We start from the raw sequence: 20,899 nt of genomic DNA on the forward strand, positions 1-20,899 counted from the left end.
GGAGACTTTAAAAAACACTTATGCCTGGTGTCTCTAACAGACACAGATTATTGTAAATAAAATAGATAAATAACAAGGACCTACTGTATAGCACAGGGAACTATATTCAATTTCTTGTAATAACATATAATGGAAAAGAATCTGAAAAGAAAAATATACATGTATGTATACGTATAACTGAATCACTTTGCTGTATACCTAAAACTAACATTGTAAATCAGCTACGCTTCATTTAAAAAAAAAACCAAAACACTGGTGCCTGAGTCTCAGCCCCAGAAATACTGATTTAATTGGATCAGACTCTGGCCTGGACCTTGGGTTTTTAAGAAAGCTCCCTAGGGGAGTCTAATGAGTGCCAAGGTTGAAGGATGCCTGGTATAGAATCGTTGGTCTATATTGTTCTTGTTGTCAGGAGGATGCTTCCTGGAAGGGCTCTGGCAATTTGGTAAATAAAGGTGTTATGTTTTTAAATCTGTACATCCATAATTCATATGGTGTCCTCAACCTGTCATACACCTGTGACATCTATTCTCTACTCAGCAACAAAAGTGGTGTTTGCAAATGCCTGCTGCCCGTGAACAGCACCGTGCTTACTTCCCTTGGCCTTCAAGACTGAGGGGTCTGGTTTTAGCTCACCTTTCCCACTCCATCCCTTTCTACCACAGCTCACATCAGGCCAACTGGCCTTTTGTCAGTTTCTCAAACACACTGAGCATGGAATACTATGTTGCCTCAGGGCCTTTGCACACTCCTCTTGAAAACTTTCAACCTTCAGGCTGCTACTTCATTCTTACTCACTGCTTGAAAAGGGTCTTCCCTGAAGATCCTATAGAAGTAAGGTCTCACACTTTCCTCTTCCATTATTCCCATTGCTCTACACTACTCTTTTCCATTTTTTAGTAATTCTTCCAAAGCTTTTAGTATGTGTCCCAAATATTGCATGGAACATATAAAACATAAAAAAGTATTTGTTGTTTATTTGAAATTCAAATTTAATTGGATGTCCTTATTTCTGCTAAATCTGGCAATGCTATAGAAGAAGTATGCCAACCCCTGAATGAAGGAATAAAATGTCTCCAAACTGTTCAAGAGCCACAGAATCTTCTGTTTCAAAATTTTTCTGTTTACTTTTTGAAGATTCAAGACCGTAAGGGCAACAAAACACTGAACTATGCTATAATTAATAGCAGCCCCTTTGTAGCATATTTTAGGCTCTTTCAGACAATTAGGCATAAAGTTAAAATATATAACACTACCAGATTTTCTTAGGTCCAGGAGCTTGTGCTTTGATGCCCTGTGTAATTATGTAAAAGCCTGTGCTGTGTGGAAAATGCCTGGGTTTAGTTAAACTCTGTGCGGCGATCCAAGCCAGGGGAGCTTCCTTTAAGCATAGCTGTAATTTGGGCCAACCTCACAGACACAAACAGACTGTCCACCCGCAGCCGTAGAAGAGGCTTCCACAGGTAGATGGGTCACTAAGTTAAACAGGAGTCCTCACACACCATGGGCCTTCCTAGGAAGGGAAAGGTAATTACACAGCTTTGAGCACTACAGTATGGAGAACAGTATTTGAATAAACCGAGTTTGTTCACAGATGTTAGAGTCCTCACCAACAGAGCACTTCCAGGGATAAGAAAACAGATACTAGAAATCATTTGTTGGCCCTGTTAAAGATATGGCATGAATGTGTAAAAATGGAACCAAGTTCCATTCTCATAGTGGGGAGAAAAGTAACCTAGTAGGTAAAAATGTAGTAATTGTGGATATTCTGGGGCAGCTGGGAGTGGGGAGCAAGTTTGCTTTAATTTTACCCTCTAATACCCTCTAAGTATGGCAAGCACAGATTCAGAATTTTGTAGAATGACCTTGATTTCATGTTATTCTTATCAACAAAAGCCTTTGTTCAACATATAACTAAGTGCAGTTTAATTTTTATGCTTTCATGAGACTGTACATAAGTAAATCATTCAAAAATTTGAACCCACTTAGTATGTACAATCTGATGCCACTTATGTTAAAATATGTAAATGCAGGCAAAGACAAAAGAGAAGACTTCCAAAATGTCAAGAATCGTTAGCTGTGTCTGAGTGGTGAGTTTATGAGTGATCTTTATTTTCTTCATTGTGCTTTTCTGTATCCCCTCTTTTCCTTTTGCAAATAATGTATTAATTTTATGAGCAGAAGAGTAATTTAAGGTGTGTGCGTTGTTTTCTGTCTTTTTTGTTTGCGTGTGCCACACTCCCACACTGTTGGTAGGAAAGCAACTAGTAACAACCACTTTGGAAAGCAACTTGGACACACTCAGGAGAGTTGAGGATGCCAGTCCTCTGTTACCAGGGGCTTCACTTTTACACATGGATCCTCAATAGAGAACATGCATGCAAGGATGTGCATGGCTGCAACATTGGTAAGGCTTCAGGGCTGGAAATGACCTGAAGCCTGCAGTTGCAGGTGAACACGTTGCAGCAAATACACTTAATGCAATATGCACAGCAGCAGAACAGAGTAAACTAGAGCTATGAGTGTCTCCATGGATAAGCCTCAAAAACCCAACACTGAGCACAACAATGTGAATGCACTTAATGCCACAGAACTGTATACTTAACCCAGAAAATGATGAATTTTATGTTATGTGTATTTTGCCATCATTAAAAAAAGGACCTAAAACATAACATTGAGTCAAAAAGCAAATTGTAGAAATAATAGGGACAGCATGAAATTAAACTTGTGAGCCCAAACTATGTCATTAATTAGAGGTGGACATATATTTTTGATAGCACAAGAAATAAACCTGGGAATGATAAACACTAAGTTCAGGATACTGGTTACTTCTCTGGAAGGAAGGAGGGAGGTGGGGTCAGAGTTGGGCATTTACACAGCAGGCAACTGTACCAGGAATGTTTTATTCCTTTAAAATATCAGAAGCAAATGCAGTAGCAAACTGTTAAAATTTGAGAAAGCTAGGCAGTAGGTGTGTGGGTGTTCATTGTATTACTCTATTTTTCATATGCTTGAACTACGTCATCATAAGGGACCTGTGTCAGGCCATGTGTCCCCTTTTCACTCTTTGGGAACCTGGATGGTGGTTACCATAGAGAGGAGCTGTTTTAGGTGGCTTCACAAGTGGCATAAGGTTCCCTAACTGTGTGACCTCTTCTTACCATTCAGAGCTTAAATAACACACAAGGCAGAAGCCAAATGTGTCTCTTTTCCAGTCCACGCATTTTTAAATTGCTCTATTTGTCTACGTTAACAGCCGTGTAAGTAAAATTCACTGTCTGCTGGCCTTGAAGGGCTCTGCTATTTGTAGGGAACGTTCTGCTTCACCGTCAGGCTCTGTGCCCTTACTGTTCAATGACTTTCAAAGTCAGTTACTTGGTTTAAAGGCTGCTCCTCTGGTGGTCCAGTGGTTGGGCATTGGCCCACTCCATCACTGCAGCCTCCCTGTGTGGTTCAACTGCAACTTACCTCAGTGGTTGAGGCGGTTGACTCAGACTGCCTGGGTTCAAATTCTGGCTCTCACATGCAACTTGCTTTGGGGTTATTTTGGGTTCTATAGCCGTAAAAGGGAGATTAAATGAGGCTGCCACCTAATAAGCCCTCAGCAAACCTTGCTGATTAGTCTCCCGGTCACAGCCTCTCTGGCCCTCGGTTTCCACCACTATAAAGTGAAGGACTGGCACCATGAGACCGCTAGCACTGAAGGTAGTTTTATGATTGCCAACTAATTTGCTGTCCCTTCTAACAAAGATGGCAAATAGAAAAGAGTACAGACATTGACAAATGCAAAAACTCTGGTCCCTCGGCAAAACTCTGGCTTGGAGTCTCTTTCCAGAACACAATGTCTAAAATGCCCTCACTCTGTTCTTTAGGCAAACCATTGGCCTGCAAGTGTGTTCATGCTCTTTGGACCTTCTTGAGGCAGGTACTATGACTTATCCTTCTTTCTGGTCACCAGTCCTGGCCTGGCACATGGGAAAGGCTCATGTGTAAATGTTTGATAAATAAATGAATGAAAGAATAAATGTGTAACTGAGCAGGATCCTATGGGTCTTCCTGAAACAGGACCCCTGCCCCACCCCCCAAGTCCTCCACCTGCCGCTTGTCTGTAGAAAAACTCTAGCCTCCTAGGTCTTTCTCCGAGTTCCAAAGAGTAAATTTAATTTAGTCAGAGAAGTGAGAAAATGAAGAAACAAAGGAAGACAGTCCAGCAGGACAAAATAATAATACTTTAGTCATTAAGCAAAGTCAGGGACCTTTAGCTCTTTCTCAAGGGCTATCGATAATATTCTGAACCTTATCCTTGGAGCTGTTACAGAGACTGAAATTTCCACCAGGTGGAAGAAGTTAGCTGCATGCTGCCCACAGGCACATGGGCCGCTACAGGTTGGACCCAGGAGGTTGATGATGTTGACTCCCGATTACCTCATCACCAGCCAATCAGTAGGATGTCCACGAGCTGATCACACACTCCACAACCCCCTCCCTCACCCTGTCTTTAAAAACCTTTCCCTGAAAGCCGTCAAGGCGTTTGGGCCTTTTGAGCCTCTTTGCTTAGTGCCCTGCAACAAATGCTGCACTTTTCTTCACCACAACCTGCTGTCATGAGACTGGCTTTACTGCGCCCACCGAGCAAGCCCAAGTTTGGTTCCGTAAGGTAAGGAATGAGCGATGACTGTGATCAATAGCAGGTTGGTTCTAATGATGTTAGACACGCTGTGTATTGTGTAAATCTTGAACTATTTTGGCCTTGTAGAGATGAGATCCCATTTTATATTTCTACATGCATTGGCCTAATAGGGCATCTCATTAAGATCCTGACTTTAAATCTGTATCTTTTTTTTCTGTGTGTTTATTTTTTGGATTATGAGTCTTTGAGTTCTTTAGAAGAAAAGTACTGTGTGTAATCTAGAGGGTAACTACTGATGATTTTTCATGGTTGCGGTTTATCAATTAGTCTGGAAAATACATCCAACACCTTTGCCCTGATAATCTGAGGACATGAGTTTTATTTCCAACTCCTCCCTCTCTGAGAGGTGTCTTCATTAATGAGGAAAGTGTAGGCAGCTGGCTATCTTTGGTCTTTGTTCCCAGATAACGTCGAATAGAGAGAAATCAAAATCCTTTTCTATTACACTTGAATTATGAGCTATTTATTAACTCCATGGACATCTCTCATAATGCAGAAGTTCTCTTTTTTAATTCCTAGATGATTTTATCTTCTCTAAAAGCATAAGTTTGGAATACCCTATTGCAGAATGGGATAGGATAGGATAGGATAAAGAACGATTTTTTTAGACTGTGTCCTAAAATTAGCCTTACTACAGCTACCTATACTTTATCTGTGTGTAAATCACTGGACGTTGTGGTGATTCCCCCTCCAGGTCCAGCGTCACTGACTACTAGAGCTGGAGGTCATTCACTCCAGTCCGTTTAAAAACTGAGGCCAGAGATAAAGGGATTTTCATCAGAGTTGAATTGTTTTGATCTTTTCCAACAGTGAACATTACAAACAAAACAATGGTAGAACAGGCTAACAAATAGTGAAAGGGTCCAATCTTTGTTTTATCTCCCTCCCTCATTTCTCTACCTCCTTTCAGCTGTCTTGTTGCAGTGAAAAATTTCAAAAGTTACACAAAAACAGGGAAAAAGGCAACATAAAAATTGAGGTTTTGATTCCTGAAAAATTGAAACTTGTATATGGTAAATAATTTTCAGAAGGCACCGGAGGCCATCAGGCTCATAGCATATTGTGGCATCCTTGATTCTTGGTTTTAGATGTAACGACTGGCAAGCGAGTAATCACTAAGGCTCTGGAGCTTATCCAACAGGTTGGTCCCAAGACTGACGGCAGAGCGTTCCTTTCCTCTCTGCTGCCATCTGGATCCAAAGTGGGAGGGGTGGAGAAGGAACAGCCTAGGCTGCCTGTGACCACAGTGATGGGTCAGGCACCCCCACCTGCTCTTGTACATAGGTTCCTTCAACCTTGACAGGTATTTGTCACATAAGACTCCAAGTCCCTATTTAGAAACTTTGACCCCATTTGAGAAAAAAATGAAGTGCTTGCATTGCAGTTTTTTAAAAAAAAGAATTCATTCAGCAAATATTTACTGAGAATCTACTTTGTATTGAGACTTGGCCTAAACAGAAAGATAAGCAAGACCCACCATGCTCCTTACAGAGTTGATAATGGAAGGCTTTTTGCCTCCAAAAGGGCAGGGCTCTTTGGTGGTATAACAACCTGCTTGGGCCCCATCGCCATGCTGTAGACACATCCCTTGGTCCTAATAACTACAGGGACATCTGTTAGTGGCCACAGATGTTAGTGAGTAAACCAGAAGTGTCTTTTTACCAATACATCTTGTTTACTTTCTAAGTGCTGTGTTTCAACATTACATCATAAATACCAGGTCATATCGTAATTACTGTTATTGACATCATAAAACTCATCTTTTCCAGCCAGAGGAAGATATTTTGAAAGATATGGGATATTTAAAAATCTTGCAAATAATCCCAAGTGATTACTAATAGGATTTGACAATTTAATAAAAAAAAAAAAAGCCAATTTAATTGCCTTTCTTGCAATATCTCACTAGGAAGAAGAGACTAGTCAAATTAGACAGTTGGGGTTTAGTGGCCTGACACTAAATTGATGTAAATTATCAGTAAACATTTGAAAACAACAGAAGAGATACAAAAATGTTTTAAAGCTTGGGTGATTGAATCCTGATTCAAAATGGTATTTAGCAGTAGAATGTAATATGCTACCTACTGCCAGGCTATTGTCTATCATTATCTTTTGAACCCTATAATTGGACAAACAGGAAACTATTCATAATAATAAGTTTGTTCAAAATCATCTGTTTGCTGGAGTCTGGGGTGCACGCTGCAGTCATGTTGAACTGAAGGCAGAAGTGCTGACTATTTGCCCTTTCTATTGTTTCCATAAAGTACAGCAACTCTACACACCTGGGCAGTCCAAAGCATCTTCCCAAAACTATCCCAAAAAACTGTCATTTTGTCTTGCATTCCATGAATGGACCATGGAATCTTTACTGGCTGCAAGTTAGGTGCCAATGAACCCGACCCTTCCCCTTGCCTGGAATGTGTGCATGTAACTATGCTTGACACAGACCTGGGGCAAATGGTTTGCCTCCTGGAATTTCCATTAGATCCAGCCACTTAGTTGCTTTATTTATCCTATGACTGATTTTATTTTTCAGTGATTTTTTTGGTAGTTATGTTGCTTCTATCACAGCTCTCCAAACATCAGGTCCCACAGGGCTCCTGCACACATAGGGCTCCTTCTAAGAGATTTAAATGGAAAGGCAACACAAGCCATTATTGGTCTATTTTCTGTTTTCATTATCAATAAAACAAGAGCTCGGCATTTTCATGCTGTGCAAAGCCTTCAGGGAAGTGCAATGTTGCTGTCATTATCTTTGCACCAGGCTGCCGCCTGCCCCCACTAATGCAGATGAAATGATGAGTCCATCAGAATAAAAATAAAATAATGAAAGGATCAGAGTCACAGAGTGGGCTGCTGACCTGGTCCACTGCCTGGCTCCCTGAAAACGTCCCTTTGAATTTAGTGGAGCCTCGATGGTAAAAACCACGGATCACGACAGAACATAAATTCGCCTCGTAATGAGATTAGTAGGCAGGCAAAATAAATGTTCTGCTGTTACATTAGAGGCAGGCTCTAATCTGGTGTTTTTCCTTGGATACGATCATTCCTTTGCAACAGGGGAACTGTGGATGCAACCTGTTTCCATCGGACAGATTTCTGTTTTGCCACATAGTCATTTTTCATCTTGCTCTGTCTTTTTCATAGCAATTTTGAGGAGACGTATAAATGAGTTGTGAGTCTTAAAGACTACTACCAAAGTGAATTATGGGTGTCTCTGTTCACCATCATCAATCGTGTTTCCCAGACTCCCCTTTTAAGAAAACTTCTGTGCAACTCCCCCTCCCCTTTCTAAGCAGGAGCCCTGCTGTGGAGGAGGTGTTGTGACCCCCAGGGTCCCCTCACAACATAAGGATCAAAGGCAGAATAGACTCACTATTGTATTTAGGGTATTTAAAAAAAAAAAATCCTTACTGCAACTCTACTACTTAAAACCACGGGAAACAAGTATCACATACTAAAAAGCCTTAAGAAAATGCCCAGATCAGGTGAACCCACAGGTCTCTGAGTAGAACAAAGGCCTCGAGTATGTAGCTTGATTGCAAGGGACTTCCTTGGTTTTCAGCAGAAGGCAATCTCACCTCGAGTACAATACCCTCCTCTCATTAAAAATGCAAGATAGGATCTCCTCTTAGATCCTTTCTACAGAAATTGATGCAAGTTCATGGGCCGCACCGTCCTTAGCTGTGAGTGGCATTTAATCAAAGACTTCTGTGAAATAATCTCAGCGTTCCCTGAGCCCTGTAAAGTCACCATGTGAGTTAAGAGGCCCTTTCAAAAGGAATGGGAGATCAGACTTTGAATTTAGGAGTATTTGAAGCTGCTGCATAAAAGGTGTGGACAACTTAACAGACACCTATTTTCTCTACATTTTCTAGGGCTCAGGATAGAGACTCCTTACTTCCTTGTGAAATTGCCCATTGGGAATAGATCATTTGCTAGTACCCCAATTCATGGCATTTTGACATATTGTTTTTCTTAGGCTAGAAAGAAACCACAGAAATCTTTTTGCATTAGCACTATGCATTTTACAGTGTCTGTGGTGGTTTACAAACACTTTTTCATCTATTGAAACAATTCCCTTTCTGCAGTTGTGGTGCTTCCATTCAAAAACTTGAACTGCAAATCCAGCTAGCTACTTTAAGGGAGAAATTATTCTGGGCCCAATTTAACAAGGTTTTGCTTTCAACTTTTCACTTCTCAGTAGTTTGAGTTTTGTCTCTACTGGTGTTATTTTCTATGTATCGAATTTGCAAATGTCAGCGAATTGAAAGTTGATTCTCCTCCCATTCTTGTAATTTTCTCTGCCCTCTGTTAACTCTCTCCTCATCAGATGAAAGAGCTCAAGGGAAGATAGACTGATTTTCCATTAGGTAGATGGTCCTATGTTTATTGGTACTTTCTTCCAACTTACCTTTTCATTTCCGTGACTCTTCCTCGTCCCACTGTGTCTGTCCCCTACACTCCGCTGCACCTCCATGTTTATAATTTAAATTGCAAACAGTAACTGAATCCACTTCACCAAGTGGCCAGTAGATTTGGTATGTGTTAATGATTATCTAATGGCATCCCCTCTATTAAACTCACAGAGTTAAAGTTTCACGTCAGATTATCTCCCTGAAGGAATTTCCCGAATTTGCTTACCTCGTACAAGTGAACTTGTTCTTGAGTTACAGCAAAGATCAATAAGACGTTATTTTGCACCAGCTTATCAATGAGTTGTCCAATTGTTGGATATTCCTAAAATTAACACATAGATTTTAAGTATCTTCTTAACAAAAGTATGCAAAATAAAGAAGGGAATATTTCTTTCCAAGATATCTTACTGAGTTTGGCGTCTCAGTACTCACAGGCATTATTATGTCTGTCACACTATACAATTAGCATTATTTACTTCATTGGTTTAATACTTGTTTCCTAGATCTTGTAAGTCCATTTAATTTTTGAGTCAGTGCCTATCCATGTGGTGTATTATGCTCTGTCGCTTTCAAGGAGATGACTCAATTTATTTAAAGACTTATAATGTGTCATATTTTCAAGGGTAGAGATACATTTCTTCTTCTAAGTGCCACTTGCCAGCAGGCTTATATTGAAGGGAATGTTTGAGTTGAGGGAGGAGCTGTTAGACTATGACGAATGTGACTGGGGTGACTCATGTGGCTCTGAAACTGACTAGAATTGGATGGGGCGGGATGAGACTGTATGGTATTTTGCTGGCCTTGGACTCTGAAAAATTGGGGAGGCTCTGGGATCATTCGTGCTAGAGCAAATCTGAACTTATCATATACCCCCACCACCCGCCTGTACTCCCTTGGGAACCTTAGGGGTGAGGAGGATTGAGAGAGGACAATGTGTTCATCGCGAATCAGAACATGTGCACGGCTTTCACCGAGTGTGAGGCCTCTGCTGTACATTACAGCAGTTGTTGCTTCATTCGCCTCCTTGTAGCCCTGAAAACAGTGTAGAGGGCAGGTTACACACCAAGACAGTTGACATGGAATATTCATTCTTGCTGTCCAAGTGACAGAGCCCATCATTAGGAATGACGATGCCAGCCAGTTTGCTGTCCATTCCAAAATGAGAATCGGCGTCACTCACAAAGACCAGAAGATGGAGGGAGTCGTTCCGCCAGCCAATTTTTTCCTACAGCGAGAAAGAAACTTGTATAGGATAGAGGCAGGCATTTATGGAAAGCAGATCAATTATGCTTGGACACATTCATATTATAAAAAAAATATTGCTGGTCTGTCTGTTTTTACCTTTTTCATCTATTGTGAGTGGAGAATATTAATGTATTAAAAACATGAAAGTCTGTGACATTTGCTTTACCCTGGATTATATGTTCAGATGATTTATGCTTCAAAAAAAAAAAATAGTCCCACTACAATCAGTATCCAGTTGATCTGGACTTTTACATAGTTAATTATTTTTACTGTCCTGTTTTCAATTTACCAGAAAAATGAGAGAAGAGAGTGAGGGAGGTCATAGATTACCTCCAATCCAAGCTCAAGCAAAACTAGTAAGAATGCAGTACAAAATGGACTCGAAGTCAGCCTGTTTTATCAAAATTTCACCCAACATTTAGGCACATATTTCTCTTTCTACTGATATCATCCAAAAATTATAAATGTAATATAAGGATAAAAATTGCTTATCAAAGCATGACCCCAAAGTACTGCTAATTAAGATGGTCTGTTGTCTATTTCTTAGCAGAGCTCTCCCCTCTAATTAAGATTAGTCCAGGAACTAGCTGGACAAAAGCTTATTGTAGCAGCTCCATTCTGCCTTATCGTTTTCCTTCCTTCCCTAATTCCTTGGCCCTCCCACCTACTGGAACCCTTAGCCCTCTCTGTCCCCTGATATTTTCCATGAAGAGCTGTCATCTGAAGATGGGCATCATTCTCTTGGGTGTGTGTCTGACTGTCAAGGAGAAGAGGTGTTCCTGCATTGTTGTAGAGACACTGTGGGTTCTGATGCTAATTTTGTTGGTTCAAAACAAGAGATATCTGAACATATGTAGAAGTTTATTATGAACCAGAGCATTTTAACCTTTTTCATTAATTGCTGTCTTTGATTTTTTTCTTTCACCATGGTTAATCCAAAAACTAATATGATCTCGATCTTTAAACTACATACATGACTTTGTTTAAGCAATTTTCCCCAACAGTACCACAATTTTATTAGACTATTTGAATGTTAGGCATAAAAAATAGTCCCCATTTCAATATGACTGAATTTTAAATGTATATAACTTTTCTGTTTTAAGTATCAGATGTGGAAGTATAGTGATTAAAGGAAAGATAAAATTAGCTAATCTTTTCAAAGCAGATTTGTTAACAAGAGATGAAATCTGTGTTAACAGAATGAGACATGGCTCCGCTTGGCATACCTTACACACAGCAGCTTGCATAATTGCATCAAATCCACCTTCCGGGGTGTCAATATTAGCAGAAATTTTCTGATTCTTCACAATTTCATTGAATCTTTCGGCATCATTTGTCAGTGGCAAAATGTGTTTGAATCCAAATGTAGGCAAGCAAAAGTACGGGATACTACTGCAAAAGCAAGATGCAAAGCATTCTTGATGAAATATGATACAACACACAATTAATGGGTTGAATAACCTAGCAACATTTCCTTAAATGAAAATGAGTATTTCTAAAGTGCCTGATTCTGTAACTTGGCCGTGAGTCTCACTGTTTAGGTTGCTTCATTGTCTCCGACCACCTCCTCTTCCCAAGGGGCCTTGCACTCGCTCAGACACAGAAAACAGATAATCAGCTGGTCAGACTCCCTACTTGTGTACGTGTGTGTGTAAGTAATCACTACCTTTCACTGCCTCAATCAAAATCCACCATTTAGTTTACATGGTGACAACAATTCCTTTGTATTTTGATAGCTTAAACTGTTATCAAGTATGAGTCACCCTTGAGCAAGACTGAGAGAGGAACTTCTTCCTCCTCGGCTCAGTCCTGCCTGTCAAGGCCCTAAAAATGAGAGCAAAGCTCTTGATTCTAGAGCCCAACTGTACTATGATAGAACAGACTAGTGTGGGCCAGCCTGGGATTAAAACCACCACTTAAAACAGTTTATATACGTGGGGGAAATGCCATGTTAGGATGAGATTGCAGTAGAACAGAAATTGCTGATCCCAAATTCAGCCACATCTTATTCCGAAAGCCAGTCAGTAGCTGTGCATGAGACTTTAGGCAAGTTATTCATCATTTCTGAGCTTTGGGTTCTTTTTGTAAAATGGAGATATTGATATAGAGCAGAGGTTCTCAAAGTCTGGTCCCTGGACCAGCAGCATTAATCATCGTATGGGAACTTGTTACAAATGCGAAACCTGGGGTACAACTCCAGACCTGCTGAGTCAGAAGTGTTAGGGTTGGGCTCAGAGATCTGTGTTACCAAGTCTTCCTGATGCATTCCAAAGTTTGAGAAACAGTGGTGTAGTAATACAGAGACAAAATGGGGTAGCCCCCAGTGAACCTGCAGGGTGCTGCCTGGGAGAGCTGATTGGCTTATATGAGCAGCTTTGCAAGTTCAGCATCCTGTCTTGTCAGCACAAAGAGCCAGTGCATCCTTCAGGATTAGGCTCCTGTTCACCAAATCCATCTACCTGCGGTAGACAGTCAATCCTCATTCTTCACAGATTCCATGTCAGCGAAAATCCATATTGCTAAAATTTATTTGTAACCCTAAATTAACACTTTCAGTATGCCATCATTCATATACATGCACAGAGTGGTAAAAAAATTTGGGTCACCTGATACCTATGTTCCCAGCTGAGGTCAAATAAAGCTCTGCCTTCTTGCTTCAGTGCCCTGAAGCTGAAACAAGCGCTGTTGACAAGTGTCCTTTTTGTAATCTATTTGGTGCTATGCTTTTTGCATTTCTGTGCTTTTTTTTTTTTTTTTTTTGGTGATTTTGCTGTTGAGGATGGCCCCTAAGTGTAGTTAGGGCTGATCTGCTATCTAGGGATCCCAAGTGCAAGAGGACTGTGATGTGCCTTATGGAGTAAATATGTGTTTTAGATAAACCCTGAGTTATAGTGCTGTTGGCTGTGATTTCAATGTTAATATGTTAACACTGTATATTTAACAAGGTGCCTTTAAACAGAAACACATGGGAAACAAAGTTATATATTGCTCAGTTGGTGAAAAAGTGACCAGAAACTCTCAGGAACCTAACCCCGTGTGTCCCCAGGAGCAATGGCTTGGCATTCTCTAAGGCAGTGTCTGAGGAGACGTTATAGAACAAGACTCCCATAAATGATGAGAATCAACTAAATATATACAAGTCAGGATGACTATGGATTTGTTTACACTTAGAAATGGAGCTTTCCTGGAACCAGAATGCTGGTGTCTGCAAGGATTATTGTTTACTTCCTGTCAGTAGACTTTCATAGAAAGCAGGTCATAATCTGATGTGTCCTTAGACTTCAGGACAAGGGGAGTCAGAGGTCCCCAGCACTGAATGGTACAGTCTGAGAAGTTCCATTTTCTTAAAGGGGTATTTTTAATTTTTGAATGATTTTAAGAATTCTGTCTCAAGAATATTAAACTCTTGTCCTTGTTAGTTTAATTTTGTTTACAATGGTTCTGGATATATACCTTAAAACTTTTTATGTAGTCGAATGTTTTCCCACCTTCAAATATGAGATGTATTTTAAAGTGTGAAATGAGAAATTAAAAAAAAAAAAGTTCATCTATTAAATCACAGTGATTTAGCATTTGTCCTAGTTGCTCCTGTAGTATTTAAAGTAGCTGTATGGTAGAAGAAAATGCATTAGATTTAAAATAAAAAGACTGAATAGTCATTTATTCTTGGGCAACTTACTTACCACTGGACCTTAGTGTCCTCATCTGTAAAATGAGGGTGATAATAGTACCTACTTCACAAGGTTGTTGTGAAAATTACATAAAAAGTATTTTATGAAAAGTATGTAACTGTGTGAGGTGGACCACTGTCTCTGGAGCCCAGCTATTCTTGGAAATTGTTTGTTTAATGTTTCATTTGGGGCTGGTGGTTCACACTATACCAGATGGTATCTGAGCATCTGCTGGAGCCAAAGAACTAGCATTCCTATCTTTTGGTAAGAAATTTGCATCTTTGTTGGTTAGAATTATTTGCTATGTAGTTCTTACTGGAACTCTAATCTTTTGGAAAGGGGAATAAAATTTCATTTAATTCACTAGACAGACTCATGTGCTGAGGGATGAATGTAGTTAAAGCAAAGCAGAATGGCAGACCTGGTCATGCCAGGAAATTTTGAGTGGAGACTGTCCACTTTGGTGAGAATTCATCCTCTAACAAATGCTTATATTTGTTTGTTAGTTTCTTAGCACAGCAATTGAAGGAATCTCTCATTTCCAAATAACTTGATTTTGAGTCCCTAGACAGCAATAGATTTGCATTTAAAATGCATTCAAATTTAAAATTATAAAACGCAATATAAAAAGTACTACTTATATTTTTCATTAAGACTTTAAATAAATATTCATAAAATAAGACTACAACAATATATATTGAAAGTGTCACACCATCTTTTTTGAGTGGGATGAGAAACGATTTCCATTTTCTTCTTTTCGTTTGTAGTCTCACATGGGCTTATTACCTTTGTAAAAAGAAATTATTCTCTACACTCATATGTGTTTTTATGTGTGTACACATAGGAAATCTAAGCATTTCATGGTTCAGTTTTCTCTTCTGCAAATCTACAATGAATTTCTCATTGTTCATGTCAGATTCAAAAACAAAACAAAACATCATAGCATCCATAAAATGATATTTCTAAAAATCCCTCAAAGTGATGGAGAAAACTTAACCTTTGTGCTATTAAATATTTTAAAATACATATTACAACTCATATACAAATATGAAAATGGAGACGATATGGGTTTCTTTGCTGCATCTTAGACAACAGAATAAGGGAAACATCTTTCAAAAATGTAACCCATTAAGGCTTCTTACTTGGTGAAATGAATTTTTAGTGACCGTCCATCTAATGATGATAAAAAAGGAAAGCTACTCTGAAAAACACTAGAGATTACATTAAAACAGAGGTTTTGAAAGTGTGGTGTGGCAGGCACACAGAGGTCCCTGAGACCCTTCCAGAGCGTCCTTAAGGTCAAACGTTTTTCATAATAATAAGAGATGTTATTTGTCTTTTTCACTGTTGCCATTTCCACAGATGATGCAGAGCAATGGTGAGGAAAGCTGCTGGTGCCTTAGCACAGATCAAGGCAGTGGCAGCCAACTGCCTCATATTCCTTATATTCTTTCTTACCAGCAAGCATTCACCATAATTTTTTTAAATTCTAGTTTCACTTAATTGTCCTTGATAAGGCAGTGAAGGTTCTTAATTTTATTAGGTCTACACCCTTGGATACATGCCTGTTAAAAACTATTTCTGTGTGACCACATGGGAACTCTGCATGGAGCATTACTTCTGCACATTAAAGTACATGTTTACAGTGGAAAAGCACTTCTGCAATTGTTTGAACTGAACTGGCCTTTTAAATGAAATAACCATTTTACCTGAAAGAATGCTTGACAACCAAACTACTATTCCAACTTAAGTTTTTGGCAGACATGTTCTTAAAAATGAAGAAAGTTAAGCCTGTTACTTTCAGGAAAACAGCTATCAGTATTTATTGCCAATGATGAAATCTGAGGTAACCAGACAATTAGAATTTCAGAAAACTTTCATCTGCCACCCATGAGATTAACAGTTTCCCAATATTTCAAGACTTATCTGATGGATGATGTTACCAAATATGATTTTTTTATATTACATCATGAAATTTGGAAGATCTATGTAACTCACTGAAATGACATTTTCCAAATGGCCAAAGCATTATATTACAACATCACACACACACACACACACACACACACACACACGCTCCAGTAAAAGAGCCATTCAAAGTGCAAAACAGACCAATGGCTTTTAATGTAAGAAAATATGAAAAGTTCATTGATATTGTTTTAGATTCCACATTGAAACTAAATTTGCCTCTTGTCCTATTTGAATGTATTATCGAAGAAAAATGTCACAGTCACTGGAAAAAACTATTAACTGTTTCTTCCTTTTCCAACTATACATCCACATGAGGCTTGACTTTCTTCATGGAATTCAACCAAAACAAAGTATTACAACAAATTAAATAAAGAAGCAGATCTGACAACCTAGTTGTCTTCTATTAAATCAGATACTTCAAGAGATTTGTAAAAATGCCAGGCAGTGCCACTCCTCTTGCAAATTTTTGTTTTGGAAAATGTAGTTATTTCTCCTACAGATGTGTTATTACAGAAATACACAGTGTGTTTCTTATTGTAATTATTAAATGAATTGATAAATAATTATTTTTAGAGTTTCTTGATTTTTCACTCTAATATGCTGAATATTGATAGCTTTCTATCTATCTTTGGGGGTCTTAACTTTTAATTGTAAGAGAGTCCTGAGATCTAAAAGTTTGAGGACCGTTAGATCAAAATAACTGGAGAAAATAAGTTTTGATGAGAGGAAGGAAATTAAAACTGATTTGGGTTTTTTTTTTTTGGTTTGTTCTTATTTTAATTTTTATATTTATCTACATATTTGCCACTTGTGTTCTTCATTGCCTTATATGGAGCTAAATGAGCATTTGTCTGGTGTAATATTCCTCAGAGAGTTCTCAGAGAACTTCCTTTAATATTTCTTTTCATACACATCTGTTGGTGATTAATCCCTATTGCTTTTTTTTTTTTTTTTTTTTTTTGGTTTGAAACAGTATTTCACTTCCATTTTTGAAAGATATTTTCATTGCATATGGAATTCTAGGTTGACAGCCTTCACCTTTCCTCCCAATACCTGCAGTTGCTTCATTGTCTTCTGGCTTTCAGCTTCTGACAGTTCTGTTGTCATCCTGATCTTTGTCCTCTGACTTTTTTCCGGGCTACTCTTAAATCTTTATCACCAGTAAAACTGGTTTTGAATGTCTGTGATGTTCTGAGCTCATTCAGTTCTTATGATTAACCCAGGGAGTGAATATTATTAGTTTTCATTTGTAGATGAAGAGACGGGGACTCCAAGAGCAAAAGTTTCTTGTCCAAGGTTATGATTTAAGCCCAGGTCTGCAAAACTCCATGCTCTTTCCTCTTATTCTCATTGCCTTCCCACTAAAGAACATTTTATTCCATAATTATAGGGTTTGGATTGATCAAAGGATTGACTTTTGTTCTTGGTGTTTGAGATCTTGGTGTGTAAATGTGTGGGGGATGGAATCTGGACAGAGTCACTAAGAGAATTAAGTATATAATTAGAAAGGAAAAAAATATAATCTTGCAACAACAACAAAAACTCATTATTTATGATTTTATCTAATGGTAAATTTTGCCGAAAAGGAAAAAAAGAAGCACTTCTGGAAAATAAGAAAATATTGACCTTTCGAGAGCTCACATGTGTGATCCTCCTTCGGATTCTCATCCCCTGCACCTTGTGCAGTGCTCTGGTCCACCCCTTACCACACTCTGCTGGGGCTGACAGTAGCTACCACTCGTTGAGAGCTTCATGGTCAAGCCCAGTATCAAATGCTTCTCTTCACTAACTCACTCAATCCTTACAATCACTCTGTGTGACTGGTATTGTTATTCCAAAGTAAAGCTTTGAGAAGTGAATTGGTTCCCCTAAGGTGACATTATGAGTAAGTAGATGAACGGGTACACGATTACAAAGGTATATTCAATGGATCAATGCAACAGAACAGAATGTCCAAAATTAGATACTCAATTGCTTTTTAACAAAGACATCAAGATAATTCAATGGGAAAGGAAAATCTTGCTTAATAAATAGTGCCAAAGCAATTAGATAGTTACATGTAAACAAAAGATAAATCTAGACTTTTTTCCTCATTTCAAATACAAACTAATTTGAGATCAGAGACCTAAATGCATGAGCTTCAACCATGAAGCTTCCAGAGTGGAACATAGGAGGAATCTTTGCAACATTAGGATAGGCAAAGATTTCTTAGGACAAAATATACACTAATCATAAAATCAACAACTGATAAATTGGACTTCATAAAAATTAAAAATGTTTGCTTGACCAAAGACATTGATAGAAAAATGAAAATACAATACACTGACTAGGAGTAGATGTTTGCAAAATATATTTGACAAAGAACTTTTATCCAAATATGCAAAGAACTCATACAATGCAAAAGTAAGAAGAAAATCTAATTTTTAAAAATAGGAAAAATATTTGAAAAGATATTTCACAAAATAAGATATGAGAATGGTAAAAAAAAAAACCATATATGAAAAGACACTCAACATCACTTGTCATCAGAGAAATGCAAAGTAAAGCTACAATGAGATACACACATTTAGCCATATTAGAATGGCTAAAATTAAAAAGACTGAAATTACCAAGTATTAGCAAGGATTTGGAATAACTGGAACCCTCATATATTGCTGACAGAAGTGCAGAATGGTACATTCACTTTGGAAAACAATTTATAGTTTTAGTTCTAGTTATATAACAGTTATATAGTTATATATATATATATAAGTAACAGTTATAGTTACTTAAAAAATTAAAACTGTATTTATCATACATTCAGCAATTCTATTTCTAGGTATCTAGCCAAGGGAAATAAAAACATACATCCACGCAAAGACACATATGCAAATGATCATAGCAGTATTTTTTTCATCATTGCCAAAAATTGGGAAAGAACCCAAATGTCCATCTATGGAAGAATAAATAAAGTGTAGTAGATTCATACAAGGGACCATTACTTAAAACAAAAAAGAACAAACTGCTGCTGAATACAAAATCATGGATAAATCTCAAAAACATTATGTTGAGCAAAAGAAGCCAGGCACAAAAGATAATATGCCATCTTTTCCATTGATATGAAATCCAAGGATAGGCAAAACCAATCTAATTATAGAAATCAGAAAGTGTTTGCCTCTGGGAGGCAGAACTGACTATAAAGGGGCATAAGGAAACTTTCTGAGGTGATGGAAGCCTTCTACATCATGCTTTAAGTGGTGATTACACTAGTATATTGAACTGCCAGAACTCTTTAAACTGAACATTTCTGCTGTGTGTATTTTAGTACATGCCAATTATACCTCAAGAAAGGGGTGGGGGACAGACACTATCTCTGATACTTGCAACCAAATGTAATTCCTAAGAGTCACAATCAGTGATGAATTCTTTCCAAGGTCAAAATATTGTTGGCTGTCAGATTCTGGTTGTGACCACGTTGAAATGTCTTAAAATGATACTGTAAAAACAGTCTTTGGTAGAGATTGATTCCTTGGGAGTATACTGGTACTAAAAGTCCACATATGTTTGGAAAGCCATTTCACCTATATAAGATTCATAGTTGTAAAGGGCTTGGTTTTGGACCAACCCAGATCTTGGTGTAGATCACTGATTAGTCATGTGGCCTTGGGCAAATTACTAGCCTCTCAAAACCTCTGTTACTTCCTCTGAGTGTAGAGATAATGAAACCTGCTTTGTACTGCTGTTATTATGGAGGCTGAATGAGGTCACGTGTGTAAAACCTTCAGCACAGGGTCTGGCACAAAGCAAGTGATACCTTTTTTTCAATAGAAGAATAGCAAATAATTTTATTTTGAACATGTCATTGTCATGTACAGGTAAGCTATCACCCAGATAATATAGGGTGTTAATAGCTGACTAGAGCATATTATAATGGAATCATTGCCTAATTTCCTATGAATTTGACAGCAGTGAAGGCTACCAAGTCTTTCCCGAAGGAATACGAGAAATTCGCATTTCCCAAAGGACATCTGAGGTAACTACAAAAACTGTTGGCAGTAGCCATTGTAGAGGAGAAGGATTCTCTGAGAAAGTGTGGTTTCCCGTCAGATAGCCTCAGAGAGTGGTGGTCATCGAGGACAGAAGGTCTCTGAGGTCTGGGAATGGGCTCAGGCCGGTGGAACCTACAGGGAAAGACTCGGTCCCCTTGTCTGCAGAGCACAAACCCAAATCTGCCACATCCTGACCTACACAGGGAGGTGGATGCTGGGAGAACCCAAGCTAGAACCATGTATTAAGATGACTTCCGCTTGGCTCCGAACAACCGCGGGCAACTGAGAGAGCCACTGAGATCCAATCCAACGGGAGGGAAATGTCCAGGAGCTAGTTAGTCAGCTCCTGCCAACTGCGGCTCAGAATGGGGCTGTCGCAACAGAAAGTTAGTGTTCAAAGATGCCAGAAAATCATTGGCTTACCTGCAAGGGTTGGCGATTTCTTCTGGTGTTGTTTTCATGAAAGGGGAGATGGGTTTTTCCACAAAAGACCCGAAGCCCAGTCTAAAGTTGCTGGTTAATTTAGACATCTCCTTGGAAAGCAGGGAGCCCAGCTCCTTGATCGTGTTGAGGTCGTCGTCCATGGAGGCCGAGAGGTCCATGAGGTAATACAGGTCCACCGGGTAGTCCTCCGTCTGGCGGACTTGAACTTGCAGAGTCTGTTCACTGCCTGCAAAGCGCCCACAAGAAAAGCAAATCCATAAAAACGCGTGGAAACTTAGTTGTGACTTGCCAATCACTGGCTATTTTATTCCAATAAGAACTTACTGAAGATACTTACAATTTCATAAACTATGTGGTAACGTTTATAAATGAACAAGCCCATGGAAATCTTTCAAAAGTGAGTTTAGAGCGACTGAAGGAGGTGAAAGCGAGGAT

The 20,899-nt window shown here is 38.8% G+C and overlaps 1 protein-coding gene and 1 long non-coding RNA gene across 7 annotated transcripts in view; one reads left to right on the plus strand and one right to left on the minus strand.

The window, feature by feature from the left end:
- Positions 1–20,899, minus strand: part of ITGB6 (integrin subunit beta 6) — a 115,998-nt gene that overhangs the window by 45,133 nt on the left and 49,966 nt on the right. For all 5 annotated transcript variants that reach the window (XR_006720524.2, XR_006720523.2, XR_012506855.1 and 2 more), the window contains 4 exon segments: positions 20,444–20,690; positions 11,577–11,742; positions 10,169–10,330; positions 9,332–9,427 (listed from right to left, as the gene is read on the minus strand). Coding sequence is in view for 2 of the 5 variants with exons in the window: in XM_010971366.3 (XP_010969668.1) it covers positions 9,332–9,427; positions 10,169–10,330; positions 11,577–11,742; positions 20,444–20,690 (671 nt within the window). In the remaining 3 variants the exon portion in view is untranslated.
- LOC123613194 (uncharacterized) overlaps positions 1–20,899 on the plus strand; it is a 171,659-nt gene that overhangs the window by 29,110 nt on the left and 121,650 nt on the right. The gene's annotated exons all lie outside the window — the stretch shown is intronic.

The sequence above is a fragment of the Camelus bactrianus genome, chromosome 5 (assembly GCF_048773025.1).
Source record: "Camelus bactrianus isolate YW-2024 breed Bactrian camel chromosome 5, ASM4877302v1, whole genome shotgun sequence".
In the NCBI taxonomy this organism is placed as follows: domain Eukaryota; kingdom Metazoa; phylum Chordata; class Mammalia; order Artiodactyla; family Camelidae; genus Camelus; species Camelus bactrianus.